A 27,641-nucleotide genomic window follows, 5' to 3' on the forward strand; every position below is an offset into this window, starting at 1 on the left:
AAAGGACCTCACAAAGAAGACTCGAGCACAAGATAATGAAGAAAAAGTCAAATATGAAGAGCATGAAGACCAAGGAGTCTAAGAAGATCAAAGACACCCAGAAGATCAAGAAAAACAAAGAATGCCAAAGAAGCATGAAGAAGATAAAGAAATTTCCACTATTAGACAACAAATAATTTTTCCCATAGTAGATCTCTATTTCCCGTAGTGGATCTTGTTTTCCCATAGTGGATCTTTATTTCCTGTAGTGGATCTTGTTTCCCATAGTGGATGTAAAAGACCCTACCAAAGATGTAAAGTTTCAAGCCTTAACTTGGCTAGCCTGCCAAAGAGCTAGTCTCTCATGCCATGTTTACATGTAGGGGGGGCAAAAGCCAGCAAGGGTAGAGACTTATCATTGGGGGGGTGTTTAGAATAGCAAATGATGCTTGCCCAGAGAGGCTAGATGTATGCCCTGAAGAGGCTAGAAGATAGACAAATGATGTATGCTCTAGGAAGGGATATTCAAAATCCCATATGCATAGTGAGAAGAGTGGTAAAAAGCTATAAAGGCTTTGACACTCATAATAAGATAATGGAACTATCAATTTGAGTCATTGTTAGTGTCATTGTCCATCTTACACAAGAATGTGTTTATGAGTCCAAGCCAATCTATCTTGGAACCTAATTCACTTGTGTAACAATTAGTCTATCTAAGTCTATGTCATCATGAGTTGTATATTCATCTTTCATCCTCCATAGCTCTTGCCATGCTCTAGATCCGTGTTTTTGACAGTAGGAAGTCCACCTCTACCTATGTCTTCACCTTTTCTAGGGGTACTATTTCTTGGATGTCCAAGGTGTAGAAATGCATGGCCCTCTCTATTATCAAGGCCGAGTATGAAGTAGCCTCTGAGGCTTTCAAGGAGGCTCTTAGGTTAGGTGATTTGGTGGCAAACCTTGGTATTATTGATGTGGTCTCTACATTATATTCAAATTCTATGAGTGTTATCAAGTTAGCCAAGAGTCTGGTCTTCCATGCGAAGACAAAACACATTAAGGTGCATTACCACTTTATCAAAGAGGTTATTGAGGACAAGTGTGTTAATCTTATCAAGATCTCAACTAAAAAAAATCCTATAGATCTGCTCATGAAAAGTCTCTCAGCAGAGCATTTTTCTTCCCTTACAAAGTTGATGGACATTGGACGAGATGGCATCTTTCCTTATCCTATTGTACTTATATATATTTTTACTTTGTCTTTTTTTCTCATTCTGTCCTCATTAGGGATGTATTTTCCTTTAAGTGGGAGGTTGTTGGGGTAAAGGTGCACGTGCCTAGCCACTTGTGTATTACTACATTGGTAGTACCTACATACTTGTGCATTGTAGGTAGCAGGTGCCCATCACTATCACTTCATTCTTTATTCTTTTAGTGGCATTTGAATAAATGAAAGGTTGGTCACACATTGTGACTATTGGAGTTTCCCACATCTTTTGTGTGTGTCTCTAGAGCTCTCTTGCTCTTGCTCCTTCTACCATAACTCTTGCTTTTGCTTGCGTGCTTCCACTCAGGCCTCTCTGCGTTCAAAATTTATATATTAAAGAAATGAAAACTAATGGAAGAACTTATTCATGTGTGTGCAAAAATTTCTATGTTGATTTCTTGCAAATATTGTGCCTCAAGAATGATAATGTCAAGGAGAGGGAGTGTGAGAGTATGTGTTGAGTGAGAGACATTTCTTGGGTGAGTTCCTTCAAGAGTAAGAGTGTGTGAGTTGAGAGTGCAAGAGGATGAGTGACATGAAAGAGAAGCATTATTGTTCTATTCATATCCTTCAGCTCATCATGGGTATCCCCTCTCCATCATGAAACAAGGAAGCAAGATCGAAGGCGAAGGAGCATGCACTTGGATTAAGAGCCAATACAAAAAATATAATGTGGTAAGTATAGGTAAGCATGTTCTCCCATTGGTCATGGATCCATTGTATGAGTAGATTTTGTGAGAGCTAGCTCCATGTTTCTTGTGTCAAAACTTTGGAAATAATAAGAGTGTGTCTATTGGTCCTAACCTCAAGGTCATAAAGCATGACACTGACATTTGTTTAGAAGGGGGAATGAGTAGAAAGGAGTCCATGGCTGCATTGAGAAAGAATAAGGAAGCTGGGTGACAAATAGTGTAGCCAACATGATTGAAGCTCTTGAGAACAATAATAGCTCCATTCAAGGTCTCATTGTTTTGCATAAGTGCCCGATAACTTTTGGTAGGTCTAAGAATATCATATTTATCTTTGTTAGGTGTTGATATTCTCTTTGAGACTTGAAGCACTTTCAAATGCTTAGTTTTGTATCTCAAAAAGAAATATCCTAGACATCACTTTCAAGACCACTTATACATACTTTCACCCACCTAGCTAACTTCAATCAAGGATATTATTGCAAAAAGAAATGTAATACATCAAATAACTTTTTCTTGACTTGAAAATTCCAATTTTCTTTCAAATTTAAGAATTGCACTAATAAACATATATATATTTTCTTTGTTTAATCACTTTCTTCATCTATGAGTCATGGCCAAAACAAATGACGAAATGACCCCTAACCACATTTCTTGCAACTGGCACAAGGCATACAAATCATGAAGAACACCTCAATCTTCAAAACTAAAGATCAAGTCTTTTTAATGTGTGGGAAAATAACCAACTTGAATCCCTCACCATATCAACCCTTCTTCCCTATCCCTATTCTAACACTTATTTTGCTCCCTTGAGATATAAAGAAGATTTTCAATTTACTTGGGGTTATGATTTATAAAAGAATAGGTTGAAGTTTTTGCATAAAATAAAATGATTTAATTCTCCATAATCACATAAGGTGCCAAAAATAAACATGAAACAAGATTGTTATATACAATTGAACCTTATCACTCCCACTAATAGTAGGAGGAACTCATCGCAAACATACATGTAGAAGAAGGCCAAATTCCATTGGCATGACTATCAATACTCGATATTGAACCACATGCCTAGGAACAAGGGAAAACTTAAAGAATTGTAATAGAAGTGCTCCAGTCATCATCATTTGCAAGTAGGCTGATTCTTTTCCCAAACATATTCGTGGACCAGCCTACATGTAAAATAAAGGTATTATACATGAAGCCATAGTGCTCCCTAGAAAAGCCTAAACCATTTCTTTTTTCCCTAAGAAATTTTCATAATTCTTGTGCTCACAATAGCAAGATTGATGCCTTATAATTGAAGATTCATATTTGCATAAGGATGTACAATCATTAACTAGTCCTTTTATTTACTAATGACTCATTTTTATGTTTGAATTGTGAAGCATTCATTGTACTTTTTAATGACATAAACACAATAATTCCCCCGTAAATGATCTAAATTGTGGCATCAAAGTACTCCTCTTATAGTTCTCTCTCATGAGTGACATGTTATATTTGGCTAGTTATACTAAATATTGTTTTGAATACACAAATAAGAGTTTCACATTCAAATAAAACCATTGTGTATTTCATTTCTATTGTAATATTTCCACGCAATTAAAAGTTAGTTGGCTAGTTCAAAAGTTAGTTAGTCAATCAATAAGTTAGTAAGATTACTAACTAAAGACTAACTAAAATAAAAACTAACTAACGTTAATAATTTAAAAACTTTTTTAATTAAAAACATAATTTTTAAAAAAATGTGAGCCATAATACGATATTTTTCTCGGATTGACAAGGACTGTAGCCACCCTTCACGGAAGTTATAACGTGAACAAGAGTTATGAGCCATATTAATCACTAATATTAATGAGTATATTATGGATGGTCCAAAAATATTAGATTTTTGGGCAAAAACTAGCATATTTTAGATGTTTTAGATATTATCCTAAAAAGATTTCTAGAACTGGATGTCATTTTTTTTCAAAAAGGCAAGTGTTGTTTTAGTTAGTTTTGGAGATGTTATAAAAAGAAAAAGAAAAAAACAGAGAGATTGGCAAAATCACGCATGTCGCGATCGCAGTTTTCAAGCAGTAGACAGCACTTCGAACAGGGGAAAAAAGAAGGAGTGTTTCTAACCAAGTGTCTTGAAGTTTTACCCCCCTTTCGAAGCCAATGGAACCATTAGATTTATGATTTGAATATTAGATCACTGATTTTTCCAAGATCCCCTCCACAAAGAGCTCTTTTTCTTAGCCACAGCCCCTCTTCTCTAATTCATTATAAATATGAGGCATGGGGAGCGACAAGGAAGCACAAGAGACTCTAAGAGGTTGCAAGAGAGAGAGAGAGAGAGAGAGAGAGAGAGAGAGAGAGAGAGAGAGAGAGAGAGAGAGAGAGAGAGAGAGAGAGAGAGAGAGAGAGAGAGAGAGAGAGAGAGGAGTTATCCCGAGAGGTTGCAAGGGAGAGAGTAAGCTCAATTCCCCCTATCCCAATCTTCGACCTAAGCCATCTTCTCTTATGCTCTTCCATCTCAAAATCCACTCCTTCCTTATCTCTTGAATCTACTTGTGAACGATGGCCCCAAAAAGTGAAGAATGTCGAGTGTTGATGGCAATCCTACAACCAGCAAAACGAAGCTTCGGGTAAAGGCATCACTATCAATCCAACTATGGTACCGATCGTAAGTAATGTATTTTCAAATTGATAGATGCTTGCTTTGATTCTCGCATGAGATACGTTATGCCTATACCATGCCACATGATAATGGGTTATTGAAAAGGATAAATTCATCACAAATATTTGAAAGATGGAGTTTGCAAAGTGCATATATCAAGGGAAGATAATTGCACCTAGTTGCATATGGCTTATTTGCTAGTAGAGCAGAGCAACTACAGGAAGAATTAGTCAAAGTTTATGAATGGTATAATCGTTTAAAGAATGACATTAAAATATTGTGCATACAAGTGCTAGGTTAAAGCATAGTCAAGGGTTAGAACTAGCATAATTGCTAAAAGAATATGACATTAAGAATCATGAATAGAAAGTACTAGTTTAAAGTTTAGATACTTTAAAAGTACTTAGCCTAAGAGCCCAAATATTAAGAAGAACTAGATTCTAGCTCAATGCAAGGCCTGTTGGAGTCTAGTTACTTGAGATAATCTTGCACTTATCTTATCAATTATTTACATGTTATGCCTATAACATGTTTGATATATGAGAATAATTTCCTATTTTCCTCATGGCTTGACTAAGAGCTAGTACAAGAAATCAATCATAAGGATTAAAACTAAGATGTCTTGAGATCCGTCGGATAACTACGATTTTTGCCAATCCAATTCAGGGTTGGGTTATCGATCAATGTAAGTGACCTATAGAACTTACGTTGTGTACAATGTTTGAACCCTTAAAATATGCCTCAGCTAAAGGAAGGGAGTGTTTAGTAAATTTTACATAGAATTTTACTCTTTGATCCCAAGGGGGAGAGCAGATATGCGATGGAAATGTTATTGCATCTATTCTTGCATTGTTCGGGAAGAATACAATTGGTTTTATTGATTGATCGAACAATATCCTAAATGCTTTTACATTCAGTTGATAGTTGAATTGTCGTTTGGATGATTATTCCAAGTGCTTGTGATTTATGGTAAATGCATGGCAAGGCTCTATGATGAAGGGTTGCCAACCATGAGAATAAAGAAATGTTTTCTGAAAGATGATATTAGGGTTGAATGACCTGTTTATGCTTGATTCTTAACTAGACTAATTAAGGAAGGATATTTTGCACGGGTGGATCGCCTCCATGATCACACTACTGATCAACTCAAGAAGGGCACTGCTCAATTCATGGACCGAAGGTCGACTGGTGAAAAGGCCAACCATGAGAATGATGTTTCACTTTTAGACAACTTGTGGATCACTTGGAGCTCTCGACACCCCTTGCTAAGTCCAGAAGGGAGTTGAAGACCTCCGTGACCTCCGATGTCTATGCACGTTAGAAGATCCTATTCTAGATAAATGATAGAATTGTGGTGCCATGTGATTTGGATGAATTACTTCTATCGGGCAGAAAGGGTACTTTTGTTGGACAGAAATGGATATATAATTCTCATGTATGGGCAGGAGACAAAGATTAACTTGAAGATAAGTTAAGAAACTTGTTTGAACTTGTTTGTCAAAGGACTACTTGCTCTGTTTTAGTGTTTGTGTTGTAAATTATGTGAACGAATCCTATTCCCTAAAAGGCTTAATTAATAATGTTGATTTTAAATGCCACACATAAATTTGATAGGACCTAATTACAAAACTAAAGCTATCAAGGGAAGAGGGTGGACGGAACCTTGACGGGTCTGTCCTATGGCATGGTGGTTCCAGAGAACTGGGAGGCTTCTTGCAAGATTTTACCATCGTTCGACCTTTAGGCATTGCTAGGTTAGAACCTGATTCACGCTATTTTAGGTGACCGGAATGGGACTATGCCCTACGGGCAAGGAGATTGAGCGGTGCATCCCTCTTGTTTCCCATTCTCTTAGAACCAAGTGTGGCATGGGTCTACTTCAACTTGGGTATCTCTACGTAAAGTAGAATTTCTAGGTCGTAACGCTAGAATGCTAACAGGAGACCTAGGCCCCTAGGAACCTAGATTTTAGGTCGATCTAGTGGGTTCAGTCGCCGCGAACGTTTCATTGCGAGGCAAACTCGAGAAACCCTAGGCGACAACCCCAGAAACATTCCATGGGAGTGTCGGGCAGCAAAGCTTAGATTCGTTTCTCAATGGATTGCTAAAACATGCTTGGATAGTCGTTAGGCGGGCACATTACATATATGGATCTAAATGTGGCATCTATGCCTAGGTTCTAAAATGCTCTCTTGTCAATCTTCTTTCATCATGACCACTTTGAGTTGATAGAAACTTTGCCAAGCATAGATGCATGTATATTAGAGGAAAGACATATTGGATAGGTCATCATGATTTCAATACATGCATATTTCCTATCTTGAAAATTGGGGTAGAGGGGCCAAAGAAGTAGGTTCTATCCAAAGACTCATTAATAAGGTCAAAGACATTGATAATATTAGCCTACTTTTTTTCCACCTCATATTAAGTTCATAAGATAAAAGAGATTGGAACTCAATTGGAAAAAGTAGATGCATCACCTGGAAAGCTGTAAACTTGAAAGGTGACTCATTTTGATATACCCCATCTTTCAACCATCGATCTGGGTTATAGTGGACTGCATCCTTTCCCCAAAGGAATTCCATGCGCCCCATTGAGTAAGGGACATATATTATTATATCTCCTCCCTTCACACATGTGCCATCTGGTAAAACATCATCCTCCACCACTGCTTTTCCATCCTAAAATTTAAGTTTTTCCAAATTGATAAGTACATTACTTTTTTTTGCACCTGTCTCTAACAAACTAAAATAACATGTGTGACATATTAGATCAAATACTATATTATAACCTATTATGACAATAATGTGTTAGAAAGAAAATGTCATCCTCAACTTAAGAAAGAACATGTCATCCTAAACTTAGATTAATAAATTATGGTTAATTTAAATAACCACTTGCATGAGGTGTTTTAACACTCCATTTTAATATGCACATGAACATTAGATGTGACTATAAAATAACATGGATTAGGAATTATTTTGGTGGCCAATATTTTTTTAAAAAATCTTTGTTAAAAAATAAGAATTTGGGTGAAACATTTAAATGGCTTAATAAAAAAGTTTTTGAAAGGAGACCTCCATACTTTGAAATTTTGTCATATATTCAAAAAGTACTACATGTGTATACACAACATATAATCCAATGTTATATTCCATATGCATATTGAAATCAAGGTATATACCCAATATCATATAGGCTATTTTCTATATCCGTTATCTAGATTTGATGAGGATTTACCAAAGATTTTATACTTTCGAAACATTTGAATTTGTTAAAATGGTCCCTAATATGAATATAGTTCTAGTGTAGTTTTAGCATATTGCTAAGCGCATTAAAAAGTGGAGAGATGGCTTTACATAATTTGAAAATTGATTTATGCTAAAATTGCACCAAAGGTTCTACAAAAACCAATAGAATGACCAAAACGTATTGAAAAGAATAAGCCATATTGACATAGAATGACAACTTATGGTTCAACATTTACACAACTAACAAGATGAGGTCTTCAACCTCCATTTTATGCACATTAACTCTTAATTAAATTAAAAGACCATGGATACTCATTCTAGAAAGAGAAATTATTGTAGTCTATTCTTTATCACATAAATAATTCCAACTTTTCAAAAACCACATTGAGTTAGTTGGGAAGCCAATGTAGATCATATAGTTGTAGCTTCTATAACAAAAAAACAAAGTATGCGATGGGTAGATCAACTTAGTAAGATATGAAAAGTGAATCTCTTTAACTTCAACAAGAACTCATGAAAGATTGTATTGGGTATGTGGAATCGGTAGGTGTAGAGCATGTACACATATATTTATTATTTAATCTACTATCCACAAGAATTTCAACAATATACAATTTTGGTCAATATCCCTTTGAAAGGATCCTAAACTTGTAAGCTCCATGGCTTTTCCTATATTTTGTTTGAAAATATACCCTACAATAGCTCCTACATTTATCTTCCACATCATAAAGTAAGGCAAGGCATAAATCTTATACCATGTATACCTTGAGCTAACTCTCGCAAAAAGCATATCATAGGCTTACATGCTTAATATGATTGGTAGGAATAGAAATGAGTATGCATATTGTGTATAAGAATCAATCTTCCACAAAAAGCATGCACATATTTTAATCAACTTCACATGTTCCATGATGAGCAAGTGCATTGTCTTTAAGTTATTGAAGAAACCCAATAACTAATAACTATTTCTTTTTAGGCCTTGAAAAGTTATCATATTAAAAAGAGTAGCACTACAAGATCGAACCTTTAAAAATATACTTACTCTTGGCACTGGTGGATATAAGCGAAGCGTCTCTGACAAGGCAGCATGTAGGTAATGCATCTTGCTCAAACTCTGGTAAGTCAAGCGACTAGCCACTTCTCTAAAGTGACAATGTTGAATGCCTTCTTGGAGACCCAATATGTTCTTTGTCTCATCATAAATTCGCTCTCCAACATGGGGGTGCTTGCAAACACAATAAAGAAACCATGACAATGTAATGGCAGTGGTATCCCGCCCTGCAATCATGAAATTTAAAATAGCATCTTGAAGCTCTTTATCAGTGTAACGCTCTCCATATAGATTGAAGGTAATTAACCTTGACAAAAGATCCTCTCCACTTGCCTATCATGTCAACCAAAACATGACCTTGTCAGTTATAAGAGATGACATATGTTGTCAATTCATTATAGAAAAGAACAAACAATATATTGTAAATTGACCTCCTAGAATACCTCTAATGAGTTGTTTACTTGAGTAGTCCTTGCTTTTATATCCAACTTCCTTTTTTGAATTACATTTGTAGTAAAGCTTTGTAGTGTGGCAATGTCTTGCTTTAATTTCTTCTCCTTCCCAACATTGAGAGCCTTGCATAAGCGCCAAAATGGATTCAACATTCTATGCATGCATATTTCATTCGCACTATCAAAGGCTTTGCCAAAAGGTGTATCTGGTAAGGAGGGACAAAGGCTACCAACATCAAGTCCAAATGCCACTTTGCAAATAGAATCCATGGTCATACGCATCAAAAGGTCCTGCAAAAAAATATCATAATAGCTTAATTACAAGCACTTTTCTAAAACTAAAATAAATATCACATAGTTAGCTAGTAAATAGAACACATTAAATGAAGAAGGAATAATGCATGTCAAAAAGAGGGCAATAATCTATATTTACAAGTACCAAATATATTAGATGAAAGTTATTTATTTATTGCATTGTGATAAGTGAGTCCTCATGCATTCTATTTCCCAAAAGATCTTATTTGTGTTTCACAAAATTATTCGCAGTTCTCTTTTTTTTTCTTGAATAGGTCTTATTTTTTGCATCACAAAATTGTCCACACTTCTCTTCCTTTTTCAATGTGGAAACTCTCTACACATGGAACCCAATGAATTCAAATATGCAAATCTAAAACAAGTGTATTCTTTATGAATCTTTGTGTATGTGGTGTGTCTGGGATTGTGCACTTCTTCATTTGGATGTGCATGCACACACATGTATGTATGTGTATGTGTGGACAGATGTGGAGTACACAAGTCATCACAAATGGAAATGTCAAGAGTACACTTAAAAGCCCTTTTTCATGATCAAATTTCCAACAATCTAGTCTAACTATACCCTTTCACACCTTATACATTTGTCCATCAATAATAAGATGAGACAACTTTATGTCTTTACTATATATAATTTATAGCTTTGCCTTGGTAATCCCAAACCAAGGAAAAAGCTCTCAAGCCCATGTAATAGTGGAAGATGATAATTATAGCTCTATAAAAGGGGAGCAAGGCAACCATAAATCATGGGTTGAAGAGGATGGAGGCAAAGAGAATTGAAGGTGGAGGTGATGTGCAACAAAATTATGTAGCACATGTGACCAATTGTGTCTTGAGCTATGCAACAAGCTTATCATAGTCTTGATCAAGAGAGCTAGCATTTTGTCAACTGGGCAAAAAAAACCCATTGTTGACTTTTGTGTGTGTGTATCCACACACACACACACACACACACACTCTCTCTCTCTCTCTCTCTCTCTCTCTCTCTCTCTCATACATGATCTTGATTGCTACATTCACAACTCTCTTTTTGTCTTCCACCAGAGGAGAAACAACGTTGAAGTGTTGAGTAAGGGAGCACACAGTAAGCCAGTAGTGTGAATGGTAGAGTTTGCAAGAGTGGAGTGGTAAGGATGCAATAGATGGTCAAGCCAATCAAGGGGGAGTGCAACTTTTGTGAGCCAAGGGTGCTCCAAGCAATGTACCTATGCATCGATAGGGTCAAATGGTGGCACTAGTAGTATTGCAACATTAGAGCCATGAGGTGGAGAGAGATAGATAGAGAGAGAAAGAGAGAGAGAGAGAGAGAGAGAGAGAGAGAGAGAGAGAGAGAGAGAGAGAATCTAAATATGACACGCTTTCTCTTTCTATATACATATACATATAGATAGATACACACGCACGCACATACGCACACACGAGCACATACACACACAAGATATGGTGCACTTTAATGTTTCCTTGAACCTCCATTTCATTTTGATGCCTTGATCTATGCTTGTGGACAACTGGCCCAAGGGAAGAAGGAAGAGGGAGCATCCATAAATATATCCATTACATAGTGGTGCATCACATGTCTCCTCCTTTTGGTTATTCATGCATGTGCTTCAAGTCTCTTTGGCATGCTTTTCACACTTAGTATTGGTGACACTTTAAGAAGCTTAACCTCAAGAGTCTCTCACTTGCACATTACCATGTTGTGATAAAAAATTGTTGCAAACATCAACATTGTCACATGATTCCAAGTACAAAGTGTATGATTGTGCCAAATTAGTTTTACAAAGGAAGGATCATTTATGATTAGGATAAAAAAGAGGTTCTAACTTATCATGATTGACTTATATGTGGGAATGGGAGGGAGTACATATATGGTTATGGAGACCTTACTACAACTTATATTACACAAAAAATGCAAAATCACATACCTAATTAGATTCTATAGTTGAATCAAAGTGATTGGGATATGTCGCTCTTAGATAGCATGATAATTACCAATGTTTGGCATGGCTTAACTGTTATGGGCATATGCTATGTAAAGTGTAAGCTATTAGTAGGAGAATATCACAAGAGCTAGAAGATCATTAATGTCTAGTAATGTCAATGGAGAAGGTAATAGGAGCTTCATTAGATATACATCCTATGGACCACTTGATTTTTAAACATATATTCATTTTCCAAGTCTTAATGGCTTGAACTAAGCTTTAATATTTGTTGGTGCAAATTTTGATAAGAGGTTACTAGCTTTTGTAGTTAGTTATAACCTAGAAGGTTAGCAAATTACAAAGTCTTTGTCTCATCCTCAATAATTTAAGTTATGTTTTGCTATAGTAGAACAAACAATAAGACATAAAAGACGATATATTAATATGCATGCACATACTAAATCAGTTGCGCTAAATGAGTTGGTGTGTGTGTGTGTGTGTGTGTGTGTGTGTGTGTGTGTGTGTGTGTGTGTGTGTGTGTGTGTGTGTGTGTGTGTGGGTGCGTGCGTGCGTGCGTGCGTGGCCTCTTTTTATTGATTAGGAGAGTAATAAAATCTGGACACACTCATTCTTTTTCTCTCTATGCATAATCAAATTCATATTATCTCATGTAGATAGGATTTTGAAAACTATAGATTTGGGTTTCTATAGAAGCACAATTCAAAATTTTAGTATGTGGGCCCTCAAAAATACATATATAGAAAGCTCTTAACCTCACAACCCTCTAACTGCACGAGCTGCATCTTAAAACATAGTGTCATGCCTATCATTTATAACACAAGCAAGAAGTCTACATAGCATGTGTTTGTAAGTCAACTAGAAAGTTAGACTCTACCCATTGCTAGTAAGAAATAGTGGAGGTGAGCGCAATGGGCACCCAATGACCAGATTGGTTTGAAAGTGAGAGGGGCCAAATAAGAAGTTGTACCCTTGAAAACATATAAGACCCTTCACTCAACTAGCTTAAGCATCAATCAGCTAAAACAAAGTGAGCAATACACCCACAACCATACGCATATGTGAACTTCATGTATGCCATGCTATACTAGAAAAAAACCATTAGAATAAGGGCATGCCAACGAGAAAGATGACCCATACAATTTTCAAAATTCATGTCCTAGACTCTAGTACCTGTATATCCACTTGTGTATTTGATGTTGCGGCAATGTGAAGAACTTCTAAAAGCTTGACCGCATCCTCTCGAAAGGTCATTGTATTAAAATCTTTAAGTTTCTTACTAGAAAATTCCAAACTTGCAATCTTTCGATGTCGCTTCCATAAGTTTCCATCCACATTGAAAATGCCATCTCCTAAGAGGTCATAGAATCTTGAACTTGTTGAGTTTCCCTGTATATAGACCTCTTTAGGCTCATGAAATCTGAAGGAAAAGAAAGTAGCATGCTAGATGGATAAAATAATTCATACATACACGTGTTTCAACAAGAGAAATGAGAAAAGACATGTGTTTGTAGACATGTAGCAATTTTAACAAGAGAATGGAGAAAAGACACTTGTGTTTGTAGACATTTGTGCTTTCAAGCAATTACATATGATATTAAGATTTATTCTACTTCTTACACATTATCAATTACTCAACTCTCTCTAGTAATGCAAAAAGGTTCACTATTGATTTTTGAATCTATGTTGTTTATTTCAATATTAATTATTTCTAAGTGGAATAGGCAAATGTTCATCATCAATAAAAGTTGACATGTTCAAGAAGACAAGAAATCACACTAGTTAATTGAAAGACGTGCCTATCAAACAACTAGTAAGCATTCATGCCTATTGAACAACTTGGATGTATTTAGTACATAAGTGTGTGACTGTGCTATTAACAAAATAGTAGCTTTAAAGTAGACACATATATGAAAACTTGGATGTAAGTGGTCTATCTTTGCCCTCTATCTCTATCTTTGTCTCTCTCAATTTTGAAGAGCACATTGTGGTAACACAAAACCTACTAAAATGCAATAGATTAGAAAATTGTGTGATTTGCAAGTTCTCATTTGAATTTCAAAAGTTCTCTTTCTTCTTGAAAAGTTCTCTCTCTTTCTCTAACATCCACCACATTGTCCTCCCCCTTGTGTGTGTGTGTGTGTGTGAAAAACACCAAAGGGGACTACTCTGATTTAGTATCAGCATCTTTGTTTTTGAGCGAGGGGCAGTCCTTGCACTAAAGCACAACACTTTGAAGAGGGGCCACTGGGGAAGCAAAAATAGCAATCAAAGAGTAAGTTTAAAAAAAGAATATGAGAGAGAGAGAGATGATAACAACGATGACGAGAGAAATAAAAAAGGGAGAGAGAGGGGGCGGGAGTGGATGGGAAAATGAGAGGAGAGAGAAGAGAGAGAGAGAATAATAAGAGAGGGAGGAAGTAGAAGGAATAAAAAAGAGATGAGAGAGTATAGAGAAAGAGGGGAAAGAGAAAGGGCATAAAAATAGGAGAGCAAAGAAAAGGGAAAAGAGAAAAAAAAAACAAAAACAAAAGGAAAGAGAGGATAAGGGAAGGAGCGACTCGCGAGAGAAGCTTTCTTTGTAAGGCCGCTTCACGATAACTTTGCACTTTCTGTTGTGAAGTGGGCTAGAGCGTTAGTTATATTAGGCCCGCGCAAACTAATTAAGGCGGAGTGAGTGCACCTTTTACAAAAAGGTATTGGAGGCTTTCACACGCTCTGGATGAATTTTATGTATGGTCCTAATGTCTTATGAAAAGTTGATTGGCCGGTTGGGAATAACTGGGCCATGCCTCACACAGGTCAGGGCTGAGGGGACCAAAGCTTCGTTAGCACAAAATTTGATTTACACTTGAGTCGGCGGGCGGCCCAAAAGTGCCGGACATTTTTCTTCTCATACGGACGATCTCTTGCACGCCTCAAATTCTCACACCAGGATGAACTCCTGTGCACTGTGCAGGAAAATAGTCCGTTGAATGTGAAACGTACCTTAATTTAGGGACAATCTTCGCTGCACGCCGTCAACAGCCTATCATCATTACTATTTGCCTTAGACCTTATAACCTTTATCTCAGTATCGTATCAATCGCCCACGGCGGCCAACACGTCGACACGTGGTCGATGGACCTCTCACTACCATGGAGTCATTGACTCAACTGGACTCTCTCACAGCCATGCACTCCATTTGATGCCGGGTCCGTTCACCCATGTGGCACTCGGCCCTTCCCCCACCCCGCCCCACACACTCCCCTGTAACGCATACTATCAATCCGTCAATATCGACACGTCACACAATTAGCAGCCACCATAGCTGCCCTGCGCGACCGACAATCACTGCCATAGCTAGTACACAACCATATGTCCGACACGACAGGAAGAGAAGGAGAGAACTTGTGTGAGCTTGTCGGAAGGGGCCGAAGGATAGCAAAAGGGACAAGAAAAGCAGTCGGAGGTACTCAGAGGGAGGGGATCATCGCCGTGAGCTCGCGCTTGGTGCTCGAGAGCTTCGAGGCAACGAATTCTTCCCCTTCCGAACCCTAGATATACCACACTTTAGGCAACAACACACCTTGATACGAACCCTTGTTCTCGCGTAAGTATGTGAACCTTACAACAGTAACACCTTACACTCGATACGAACCCTTGTTCTCTCTGTAAGTATGTGAACCTTAAAACAGTAACACCTTACACTCGATGAATGTTAGTTAGCCAAAAACCTTGAAGGTACGGGGGCCGATAGATGACGGATCCCTGCCCAATAGATTGATGCTTTCTGGTTCAATTTCAGAAAGTTGATTGGTGGAATTCGAAAATGAATGCCATCGATTGGTTGAACAGCCTGAAGCAATTTGCCCTTCTTCTGGCCCTCGACTCTCAACTTTTTTTTTGGTGTGAAGGATCCCCCATTGAGAAGATAAGAGAAATTTCCTAGCTTCCTCGTATGTTTGCGAAGCCCATTCAATTATAAAATCATGCAATGGCTCAGCTGCGTAAGCCGTTCCAACAGGGCTATTTTTTACTAAAAATCTACTGGCTCCTAAACCCTAGGACACATGCAATTGACCGATTGATCACTCCATTGGCACTTAGACTATGGATTCTTCAAACCACATAAATTTAGGAAATACAACACCCACATAAATTTAGGAAATACACCCACATCTTACCTTAGCCGCACACCACATCCCACTCATAGACACCCCATTTGTGCCCTTAGATGCTTAGTCCCTGACTCCTAGCTTAGAAACTGAGCTATAAAACACAAAAATTGTAAAGATAGGGAGAAACACACGAGTGCACAATGTCATAAGAAATCACAATGAAATCACATCTACTTAGAAACTAGAAAGAAAATTCAAAGAGAGAAAAGACACAAGAAGACCCAAAGAAAGACATTGACAAACCCTAGAGTTCCAAGAGTAAAACACACCTCGAAAACACACACTACCTACACTTGCCAAGATGAAACATATTTCCAAGATCTAGAAGAAAACAAACCCCTTAAGACATAAACAAAGATTATATCTTGCAATAAGCTTGAAACAGAGACTATCTAGAGCCAAACCATTGATACACTTATGTAGTAAACTCCAAATCCCAACCCTGGTATCTCTTAGTCCTAAATGCTTAGACCAACAACTAGAGACTGAAACTACTCCCATCTAAGTGCTCATCAACAAAATAGCTCAGCTGGCCAATCAAGAAATGAACCAAGGACTAGTCAATAGGATGGCAAAAAACACATCCCAAATCTACATGTGGTCACATAGAAAGAATGAGAGGAAATGTAAAGCAAGACTAATGACATCAAGATGTTGGAGCAATGGGATCCTTGAGTAACTCTCTATTAGTTTATTATATATGGCTTTGACTTCATGACAACTCCAGCATGCTCCGAGTAGGAATATATATAGGCAATAATTTGTTTACATGAATGGATAGAACCCCTAAAACTGAAGAGCAAGCCAAGATCCCCCTTGTTGCCAAACAAATGGAGAAATATAAAACCGAAGACAATCCCTACAGTTTCATAGAGTAATTTGAGCATGTATGTGTGAGGCCAATAGTTTGACATGAGACCCAAGAAGTGTGCAAGGCTTTGGATGGTGCATATGTAAAAAAAGGGTAAACTTGATTCATTGGCTTGGATGTTGTGGAGAACATTTTCTGCACTAAAATACTTCTTTATAATTTGCTTCACTAAAGCTAGTTGTGGACACAATCTCATAGTATAACTAATGAATATAGATTAGCAAGAAGGACATTATATGCTAAACTGTGAAGCCTATATAAGTCAATCCTCCTCATACAATGAGCAAGAAAGAAGGTTGTAAATAAGGTCTTCACAAAGGGCATCTGGAATGAGAAAGTATATGAGGCCATGGTCAACACATGAATCATAGATCAATCTAGTATCAATAAGATACTTAATAAGGGTAATTCAAGTTGACAATCTCTTTAAAGAGAGAAGCAAAGTTCTAAAGTGCCAATGGGATACTTAATGAGGCGATTTGAATTAATGATCTCTTTAAAGAGAAGCAAAGGCTGAAAATACCAATGAGATACTTAAGGGAGGTGATTGGATTTGATAATTGCTTCAATGCGATGTGAGAACTCCTTATTACCCTTAGTAACAACGAGAGTAACAACTAATAGATGTTAATGTAAAGTAGCCAATAGCTTACCAACCCAATGTACATTGCATATAAAGTGTGACAAAGACTATTGATGTTCAGAATAACCTATATCCAACAATCAAGTATGCTCCAATTGAGGCCATTTTGTATATGATGCAATTTATCGCCAATCCCATAGAAGACCTTGATACCTCATGCCCCATGAAGATATTGGATTAAAGTTATCTCAAATAACCCCTACTTAACATTTCTAGCCTTATCAAATCAAGGGCTAACTGATCCAAGGGCTAAGTTTAATCCATTAGAGATCACCAAACTATTAGGGCTAATCGTGAAATATCTTTCTAGCAATCTCCTTATGCATCTTATCGAGGAAGAGTATGATGAGAAAAAATATGCAAGTCCTTATGCTATTTAAGATGAAGAGGGAACGTGATCCCCATGGACCAACATTCTATTTCAATCATGTTACTAGGAAGTAGAAAAGGACAAGATCTCAATTCAAATGTTAAGAGCACAAATATCAACCTTGAAGACAAAGAGATAATACCACTAGTATACCTCAGGCTCAAACATATTGCAAAGAGAGCACATAATTGATACTCTCATTGATGAAGGAGAAAAATAATATCTTAATTGTTGGAATAAAGGCTAATGGCCAATATATAGGCTAGCATCTCTTATACAAGTACACACTATACATTCATATATAGGTGAATATAACAAGGAATAAGGATATTATTCATTTTATCCACTAAACTCTCTTGTGTGCTTCTCTCTCTCAACCCTCTTGCACTCCATAGCTTCTACCTCACATCCCACCATTGCTTCCCTCTCAACTAGTATCAGAGCATCATTTTGCATTCATGAAAGCTCGTGCTTTGATCAAGGAGTGTGAGGAGTAAAGATTTATTGTGAAGCTTGAGGATTTGAGCTTCTTCTTTGACATTAGTGCTTGTTGTGCATATCTTGATAGAGGTACTATTCTCACTTTCCAACTCTACATCTAAGGCTAATAAGTGTTTTGGCTCGAGGAGCCATTAAGACTTGATTTGGGACCTAATAGCTTAATTTGTTTGCATTTAGGTCACCATTAGTGGTTGGATTTGAAGAAAAATATGTTGATTTTGGATGCCTAGAAAGAGGTTTTGATACATGGTTTTGATATATGCAAGCATAAGGCTAGCTTAAGTAAGGGATATCTTGTCATTTACAAGCAAGGGGTTTGCTTTATTGTAAGGTGGGGGTTTAAGTAGGGGGATCAAGTAGGTCCCTTAAGTAGGGGGTCTTCCATATGTGTTTACAAAGAAAGAAAAGAGAGCAAATCTTCATTGTTTAGAAGCTTGAAGCCTTTGATAAGAGGAGGTAGAGGATGCAAATCCTTGCCAGATTGAATGCTTTTGATGCATGCTACAAGCTCAAATGATTGGCACCATTTCACTAAAATTTTAGCCACCATCTCTTTATTTTAGGCTTTTTTTTCACATTGGGTGATCTTTGAATTGTGTTTCAAGATTTGTACAAATTTGACATTAGAAAATAGAATATTTTTGAAGATATTTTCACCGTACCATGCTCAAATGACAATGACTATGATAGCTGCACCAGATATATAAAGGCAGTTTACATGCATTTGGTCTTTGATCGCTATTAATTGCTTGGAAAATAGATAGGGAATTTTGAAAATTTTGTAAAAAATCACATGCATTTAGGAGTGCTAAAATATTAGTTTTGTATCAATTTTATGTTTCTATAACGTAGATTTGCAATTGCTTAGCTTTGTGAGGCACTTGGATTGTAGTAAATTAGTCTCTTTTGACTTAATCACATATTCAAGATTTTGGGAATTTTCATAAAGTTTGGGAATTCCTAATGTGATTAATATTTGGACACATGGTCAAATCTTATCCCCTTACTTGAAGGCATAATTTTTCCTAAATACCATATAAGCAATCACCCCCAAGTCCCACTCTTAAATATGGGGTTAAGATTTAGCCACTTGGTCAAATCTTTACTCCTTATTTGAAAGTGAAACTTGGAAGATTCCCAAAATCTCTAACATGGTATTACTTGCAATTGAGCATATTTTGGTCATTTTGGTGTACATGAATATTACAATTATTATGGTTTCTTAATCCACTTTTAAAAATACATTATTGAATATTGAAAATAAAATTTTCTAATCGAAAAGGGAAAATCTATAATGTATTGGTTTAGAAGAAGTAATTAAAGCCAATTAAATGTAGGGGTGTTAAGCTTGAGGGCATGGATACTCGTGTATGGAAAGAAATGGATGAGTTAGCATGTTCCATTATCATGCTGGCCCTTTCAAAGTTGGTGTATTTTAATGTTGAAGGAAAAGGAATGGTCAAACACCTTTTGTCTCATGCTAAAATGAAAGGGTCTTTAGACCTTAGCCAAAATGTATGCAATATCAATTTTATAATATTAAGAAAGGAAAAGGAAGAGGCTTGTCAGGTGATCTCAGGAGGTGGGAGGTTGAGGTGGTTACAACCTCTCTCTTCATTTATCTTCTCTTTTCATGTTTCATTTCTCTCTCTCATTTTGGCACAACACTTGCCTTCTTGGTCTTACTTCTTTCTCTTGTGCTTCATTGCCTAATCTAATGGAGAGTGAGGATGGAAGGATTTACCAATTTATTGTGTGTTGAGTACATGGGTTCTTAGTGAGAAGAAGAGACTTCTTGTAAGTTTTTGTGGCCAACAAATGTGTACTTGCACCCTCTATTGGCCGGTTTGTGGTTCCTTTGGTTCCGTGGTAGGGTGTTGTTCAAGAGGCCGACAAAGAAAGGGGAAAGAGAGAGAAAAGAAAGGTGGGGAGAGAAATAGAGAGATAGAGAGATAAAGATAAAGAGAGGGGGAGAGAAAAGGAATGGACAAAGAGAGATAAAGGGAGGTAAACAAAGAAAGAGAGAGAGAGAGAGAAAGAGAGGTGAGGAGAGAAATAGAGAGGGGGATAGATAAAGGTAAAGAGAGGGGATAGAAAATGAATGGAGAGAAGTAGAGAGATGGGGGAGAGAGAGAAACAATGAGAGAGGGAGGGAGAGAAACAAAGAGAGATGAAGGGAGGCAGATAAAGAAAGGGAAAGATAGAGAGAAAGAGGGGTGGGGAGAGAAATAAAGAGGGGGAGAGAAAATGAATGAAGGGAAATATAAGAATAGAGAGTGAGAAAGATAAGTAGAGTCTAAAATATAGGAAGAGAAAAAATGAGGGAGATAAAAAAATATTGTCTCTCATAATATAGGCCAAATAATGGACAAGGATGATGGTCATGACATCCAAGATCGTCAGGCCTATCTTAATTAGCATGCCATGTCCTTGCACTTGGTGCAAGCTAGCAATTAGATAAAAGCATCTCTTGTCTATAGACCATGTGTGATGCTTTGGCAAGTTTCAATCAAAGATAATTGAAAAGGAAATCTCAGACTTTGAGAAAATGGTAAGAAAGGTGCATACTAAGCATGATTTACATTCAAAAAGTGATTGAATATTACATGCAATAATATTAGATGTGCCATGGAAATGTCTATAGAGAGGTGATGTTCCATCCCAAGGAATGAACCTATTGTGGCCCGTTAGAAGAGTTTGTGGGTGTGCAATGGATGGAATGCCTAAGCCGATAAGCCCATTGGAGAGAATACCGCTAACTATTCCCTCGATACCAAAAGAGATACTGGACCTTTCAGACCTTCCTCCAATCTTGGAGCATGAGATGGAGGCAATGACTGATGCATTACTGCCTATGGATGCCAAGTCATTTGATCCATTGAGAGAGGAAGCATCCATATCATTGTATGATAAGTGTCGATTATCTCACTTAAAGACGCTACTTGTGCTCCTTAGTATACATCCAAAGTATAAATGGAGCCATGCAAGTGTGACTGAGTTGTTCAGGTACATGCTATGCTCCTTGTTTTTGAATCCATTATAAAAATGCTTTTTATGCTCTTCAAAGATGCTTGGTTTTTTTAAAGAGGTTGCTAAAATATTAAATATTGCAACATAGAAACACGATATTTGTCTTGTGATGATATATGATTTGTGTTACGAAAGCTTAGCATGGACTACAATAGCATCCATACATGTGTCAATGATTGTGTGCTGTTTTGAGGAGAGTATGGGACAATGGAGACATGTCCAAAGTGTGGTGCTTACAGGTATCAACACGACTTGTAATGGCAAATTATCACTTAGAAGGTTCTCAGATACTTTCCACTTATACTGTGTATACAGAGCTTACGCACATCACATGTTTTATTCATCAAGCATGGCGAGCTTGACAACGTATCATGCACAAAACAGATTTGTAGATAGAGTCCAACAAATATTAGTAGATTCATGTGCATGGAGTCACATTGACTCCACCTTTTTAGGCTTTGCACAAGAGCTAATGAATCTTCGGCTTGGTCTTGATATGGATGGTGTGAATCCATTTGGTCTCCACTCAACTTCTTACATTGTGTGGCCTGTAGTCCTTGTAAACTACAACATCATGCCATCACTTTGTATGAAGAAAGGACACTTGATCCTTATAGCTTGCTCATTCTTGGGTGCTACAAAGTCAAGAACATGGACGTCTACCTCCATCCATTATGAGCTCAAGATTTTGTGGGAGGAGGGGGTCGTTGTGCAAGACACGAGCAAGCATGATGGTCGATGGTCTACTAATATATAAGCTAGTCTCATGTGGACCATGCATGACTTTTCAAGATTCGAGGAGTGCTCAGGCAAGTCGAGTTATGTTCTCATTATTGATATCTAACATGGTTCATTTAAGTTTGTGTTGACTAGATAGGTATATTGTGACAGGTTTGATTACCTCAGGTTACCATGCATGTCCATTGTTGTGTGGATCACAATTAGACTCGCGAAGGTCATGGACCATGAAGTCTTAGATGGTATATTAGAGATACGCCACTTTCTTGTCGAAGGTTCATGAACTGAGTAAAGGTTTTCTTGGATGACCTCCAACACAAATGAATGCCCAAAGCTAGTACGAGTGAAAATGGTCCATGAGGAGTCATATCCAATAGAATGTGATGGTTCTCAGTTTTCTATGAGTTGTGAATCCACTTATGGATCAAATTTTTTTTGGATCCCATGTATATTTTCAAGAATGTTGGCAACTTATTATGAAACCATATCACAAGAAAGAGAGACATTGTAGGGGCACGAATGGATTTGGAGGAGGTAGGTAAGATGGAGGCACTTTGGCTATGATGAGCTTTAATGGTTACTTGCAACTACCTCGTGCTCCTTGGGTCTGTTTACTAAAGAAAAGCACATGGTGAAGAAAATTATTAGGTCTATCCACACAAAATGATGCATTCCCTCAGGTTTTCTTTTTCTAAAGATGACCAATTATTAGGATTGAAACCCCATGATTGGCATAAGATATGCTAGGTTTATCCCAGCCTTGAACCTTAGTATTTTGCTATTTTTTTTGATTCAATGTTCATAATGCTTTAAATTTTGACAGTTCATATTAGCGATCACAATTGCAGGATGTCTCAGTCTAGAAATAGGCTCGGCAATTTCTAAGTTGTTGAATTCAGTATAATGGATCTCATAAAAGCTCTATTGAATCTCCAAGGCTGGAACTGGTGGAGATGGTTTGTCTCTTTGAGAAGTACCTGTCCACAAGCATATTCACAGTACAAACTCACCTCCTGGTACATCTTATGGATGAAGTGGAGATTGCGGGACCCATCTATATATGATGGATGTTCTTCATAGAGCACTTCATGAAAATCCTAAATAACTTTGTGCAATAATGAGCTCAGCCATGGTAGCATGGTTGAAGGTTGGCTAGTGTCAGAGGCATTAGTGCATATTTCGAAGTGGTTATCGATGATGGATTAAGACAATAGTATACTATGGATGATGAAGAACGATGATAGATTGACCAAAGTTGTGGTGGTTAGAAATGGGGTAGAAAAAGGAATGGATGGTTCCATGGACGAGAAAGTGAATCATTTTTGTATGTTGTATCATGCATTCATGGAGAAGTGTCTTGGTAGGTACGAGCAAGCAAGAAGAGAGTGGGAGGGAGCACGATCAGAATTTCAACATAGTACATGCCATCGACCAATTTGATATCTCGACGGCATGGAGAAGATATCGTGGTTTATGTTTATGCAATGGTTGCATGAAGCTTTGATCGTAGCTTCACACGAAGGGGTAGAGGTTTACACAGAGGAGTGGGAATTCTCGAGGGGATATAGTTCAAAGGTGAGTGCATGATTTCTTTGTTATCATATCTAGATTTTATGCACAACAACTAACCTCATTGTTTCAGTATACAATGCAAAATCTATAGCGTGGTGTGATTGCGTGGGTGACATTTTTGAGTTGAGCGCATCAATAAAATGCGCTTCACAATAGATTGTGGTGTCATAGCAAAGTTTGAGCAAGAGAGTCGATGGTGGATCATGGATCTGAATACTATAGTAGATGAGATGGAGTATTTTGGCAACTTGCAAAGTGTTATCTCAATAGATTACCATAGTTTCTCCATGATCATATTTGATATACCATGGTTTAAAGTGGTATTAAAAGGAGCTAGGGTAACTATTCAGCAAGGTCCATCTAGATTTCTAGAGGTAGATTATGAGAAAAGATAGAGCAATCTATGTGGCACGTTTGTCTTGTTAGATCATTGTGAATAAGTGCACAATCTTTCTTACTGTAAGAAGCTGGGAATAAGGACTTAGTGTAAATAATATTGATATTATGCCATGTCACACTAACATTGGTATAAAAGGAGAGGACATGTAATTTTTCATATCTTTTTGACACATTAATACAATTACTATATTTCTCTCCCATCTTGCTCACAGCTTCCATGGCTTCTCTCTCTTTCTTGTCTTTCTCTCTCCTCGTCACTCTTCTCTCTCTTCTCGTAGTCTTTTTCTCTTCTGCAATCTTCTCTCTCCTCTTTCTCTCTCCCTAGTTCACTCTCTGACAAGTGGTGTCAGAGCATTGGTCTTTGATCCATTTTTCCTTCTATTTTTTAGTCGTATTTTTCTCCATCAAAATGAATTGCAGACAAGTATTGTATAAGACAATGACTAGTGGAGTGCTGTAGACCATCTATAGTTAGTAAGAGACTACATCTGGAGATATCCAAGGTCAAATATGGCAGAGGATGGCTAAAGTGGCAAGTCGTCATCAAATTTCATGCAAAACTGGAGGTAACTAGGGTAAAGGAGAGTTAACCGGGCTTAGTTTGAGGTTAAACTCTAGTTACTTTTCAAAAGGGAGCTTCTCTTCTCTCTCTTCCAAGATTTTGGCTAAAGCTTCAATGGTGGCTGCCAAGAAATCTTCCAAGTTCTCTCTCTATTGATCATTTCTCACAGCCAAACCATGGGGCAATGATTCCTTATCATCTGAGCTTCAAGTTGAGTATCCTGGTCAAGTAGTTGAGGCAAAAGATGGAGCAACATGCAGCCCGAAATTTGCGCTGAAAATGCGTTGATTTTCCTGCTCTCAACCTCTTCCTGGTCTGCTCTAGATCTCCTATAGATTGGTTGCATGCTTTGAAGCACTTCATCAGGCATCATTTCAGCAATTTCCAATTGGAGGGGAACTCTAATCTTCATCTCCTTTGTTTAAAATCCTAAAACACACAAGGGGAGCTATAGCCACAGACCTAGAAGCTCAAATTTCTTCAATTTTTGGACTTCTCCGACCTCCAAGGCTTCTCTAGTACTATGTACAAGTCCGATAGACTTCAAGATTGAAGACATTGTAGAGATTTCAGCTCATGGAGGACATTGGAGCTCAAATGGAAGGATTATTTTGGGGCTTTTTTTCAAGAAGCTTGAATCTTTGGTATTCAAGTGTTCAAGCAAACCCAGGGCATTGATTCTTCACAAATTTGATCATATTGGAGCTTGTATGGACTGATTCTATGGATATTTCAAGCTTTATGATGGATTTATGGTGGATTTTGAAGAATTCTTCCATCAATGGGATTGAAGCTAACATCTATCATCTTCTTCAAGCTTAATTGAGGTATTTCTTTTACTTAATCTCTAAAATCTCTCAATAATCCACTTGCTAATGCTTTTACACTTGTTGATGGGAGATTATTGATCAATTAATTCTTTGAATTGATCAATAGATCAGAGATTAGTGTTATTCCTCATTAATCTCAGTCTATTCCATTGAATTTCAGTCTTGATTCAATCATTACTTCATCATAGATATCATTTGCCAAGTTTGATGCATAACCTTGACTTGTTTTGGTTGAATTCTTTTGCCCAAGCTCAAATATTGTACAAGGGTAAGTACTAAAGCAATCGGTGAGTCACTGAATTGCATTGGTAAGACCCTTTCCCTATCCAAACTTTCAAGATTTCATTTAATTGCATCTCATGAAAGGGGCTGAATGAATATTTCAAAAATTCATTTCATGCTAATTGATTAGATTAGCAAGCTACTGCCATGTTGATATACCCACCGAAGAAAAAGGTGGATGCTGAGGGAGATAGTGGGTTAAAAGAGAGGTAACCCTCCGTCACTATCAAAGATCCTGAAGGGGTGCAACCAATCGACCCGGGGGAACTTTGCCCACCTCTCGATGATTCGGAGCCCATGTAGGGAGCCTGTCATGCTATTTTATCCCTCACATAGGTACAACGAGTAGAGAATTGAAGATTGAAGACTTTTCAAAGGTTCAACTATCTTCAAGATCAAAATAGGGTAAAACAGGGATTTTACAGGGCACTACAGGGCATTTACAGGTTGTTACAGGTACACCCTTCATTACTGAAGTATAGATGTAGGTACTACAGGGTACCCACAGGTCCTATTCAGCCTTCTATAGGGTTTGGTAACCATTTGGGGTTACTATCTTGCCTTACAGGGTCAAAACAGGACACTTACAGGTTAAAACAGGGTGCAGACCTGGACAGTTCAGACTCAAAAATCGAGTTACAGAATTTTCTGTCCTAAATCTGTTATAGTATACTATAGCTCATCTCGAAGAGGGCATTCTTGGCTTCGATTTTAACTACAAAAATTTGAAATCGGAGTTCCCTAGAAAAATTTATAGCCATTTTTCTGGCAGGGGGTATTGCAGGACTGCACTATTATTGCAGGACATAAGGGTAAAAATAAGGTCCAGGAAGATTATGCTCAACAAATCAGAGATTCCATGTTGGATAATGCACCTCAAGAGAGCCCTGAAGAGCCTCAACAAAAAGGGGAAGTTAGTATACCCAATAATACCTTGTGCGTACATGAACAAAGACATAGGAAACGTCATGAGGCCATATTATCAAGAATGGAGCGAATGGTTTTGTCTACTGATCAAACGAAGTCTTCCATTGAGAAGTTAGTAGATTCAAAGACTCAAACAAAGGCTTCTATTGATAAGTTGGTGGAATCTAATGCTCAAATTATGGCATAATTCTCCCAATGGATGCAAATGCAAATGGGATCGGAAGAAGTTAAGGAGAAAGCTTATTCAAATAGTGAGCCTTCAGTCCCACTTTAGCCGTCTAACCAAAATGGTCATGGTCATGGCATTATTGGAAGAAGAGGCATCCCAAATACTTCAGCTGATGTCATGGCACAAAACCCTACTTTCCTCTGAAGGCTATTGAGCTTGCGGAGTGCTATGGAAGAAATTGTAGAAGATAATCTTCATTTCAGCCTGGTTTTGGACAAACAAGGACTATTTTTAAACAGGGGCAAGTTGGTAACACTTATGACAGCAATCATGTGCCAAATGTGAGCTTACAGGTACCAACTTATCCACCATTCCATGCTTCTAGACCTCAGAGTAATTTCAAGGCAGCAAATAGTCCTAGAGTTGACTTCAAACAAGGGGACAGCAAGCCTATATCCATTTCAGCCAACATGAATCCCAAGTCTATTCCTATGGATCTTTACAAAGAAAGAAAGGAGAAAGGCTTATGTTTCAAGTGTGGGGAAAAGTATACACCTGATCATGCCTCAAAGTGTGTATACAAAAATGTCAAACCCAAGCTTCAGAGTATGTTAGTCTTTGAGGATTTTGAATATGAGATGGCTGAAGCTAATGCAATTGCACTTAATGCTGAAAATGAAGATCTTGAGGAAGAAGTTGGGCACGAGTATTTCTATGATCCAGCCGACTCTTTTCCTTTTGATCCAGGTGGAAGTGTTCATTTTGATCTAGGTGGGACTCGTCATGAGCCATTTGCTACCACTAATTGTTCTATTTCCATGGATGCTTGGATAGGATCTAAGAGCCCTAATACACTCGGTATGAAGGGAAACATTTGTGAAAAGCCAGTGTTCATTCTGATAGACAGTGGCAGTACTCATAGTTTTGTGAATAAGTCCATCATGGACAAGCTGAATTGTATTCTCATAGATTTACAACAGTCCATTA

The 27,641-nt window shown here is 37.5% G+C and overlaps 1 protein-coding gene across 1 annotated transcript in view; it reads right to left on the reverse strand.

Annotated features, from left to right (window-relative positions):
* Nucleotides 1–2,860: 2,860 nt before the first annotated feature.
* The window catches only part of LOC148029424 (cytochrome P450 704B1-like), a 38,039-nt gene continuing 13,258 nt past the window's right edge, over nt 2,861–27,641 (reverse strand). The window contains exons 2-6 of the mRNA XM_087688703.1: nt 12,774–12,989; nt 9,340–9,639; nt 8,888–9,229; nt 7,075–7,275; nt 2,861–3,104 (exon numbers count right to left, since the gene is read on the reverse strand). Coding sequence (XP_087544829.1) covers nt 2,928–3,104; nt 7,075–7,275; nt 8,888–9,229; nt 9,340–9,639; nt 12,774–12,989 — 1,236 coding nt within the window. The 3' untranslated portion in view covers nt 2,861–2,927. The remainder of the gene's footprint in view (nt 3,105–7,074; nt 7,276–8,887; nt 9,230–9,339; nt 9,640–12,773; nt 12,990–27,641) is intronic.

The sequence above is a fragment of the Lygodium microphyllum genome, chromosome 11, assembly GCF_053477565.2.
Source record: "Lygodium microphyllum isolate KBCC chromosome 11, Lygodium_microphyllum_v1.1.10, whole genome shotgun sequence".
NCBI lineage: Eukaryota > Viridiplantae > Streptophyta > Polypodiopsida > Schizaeales > Lygodiaceae > Lygodium > Lygodium microphyllum.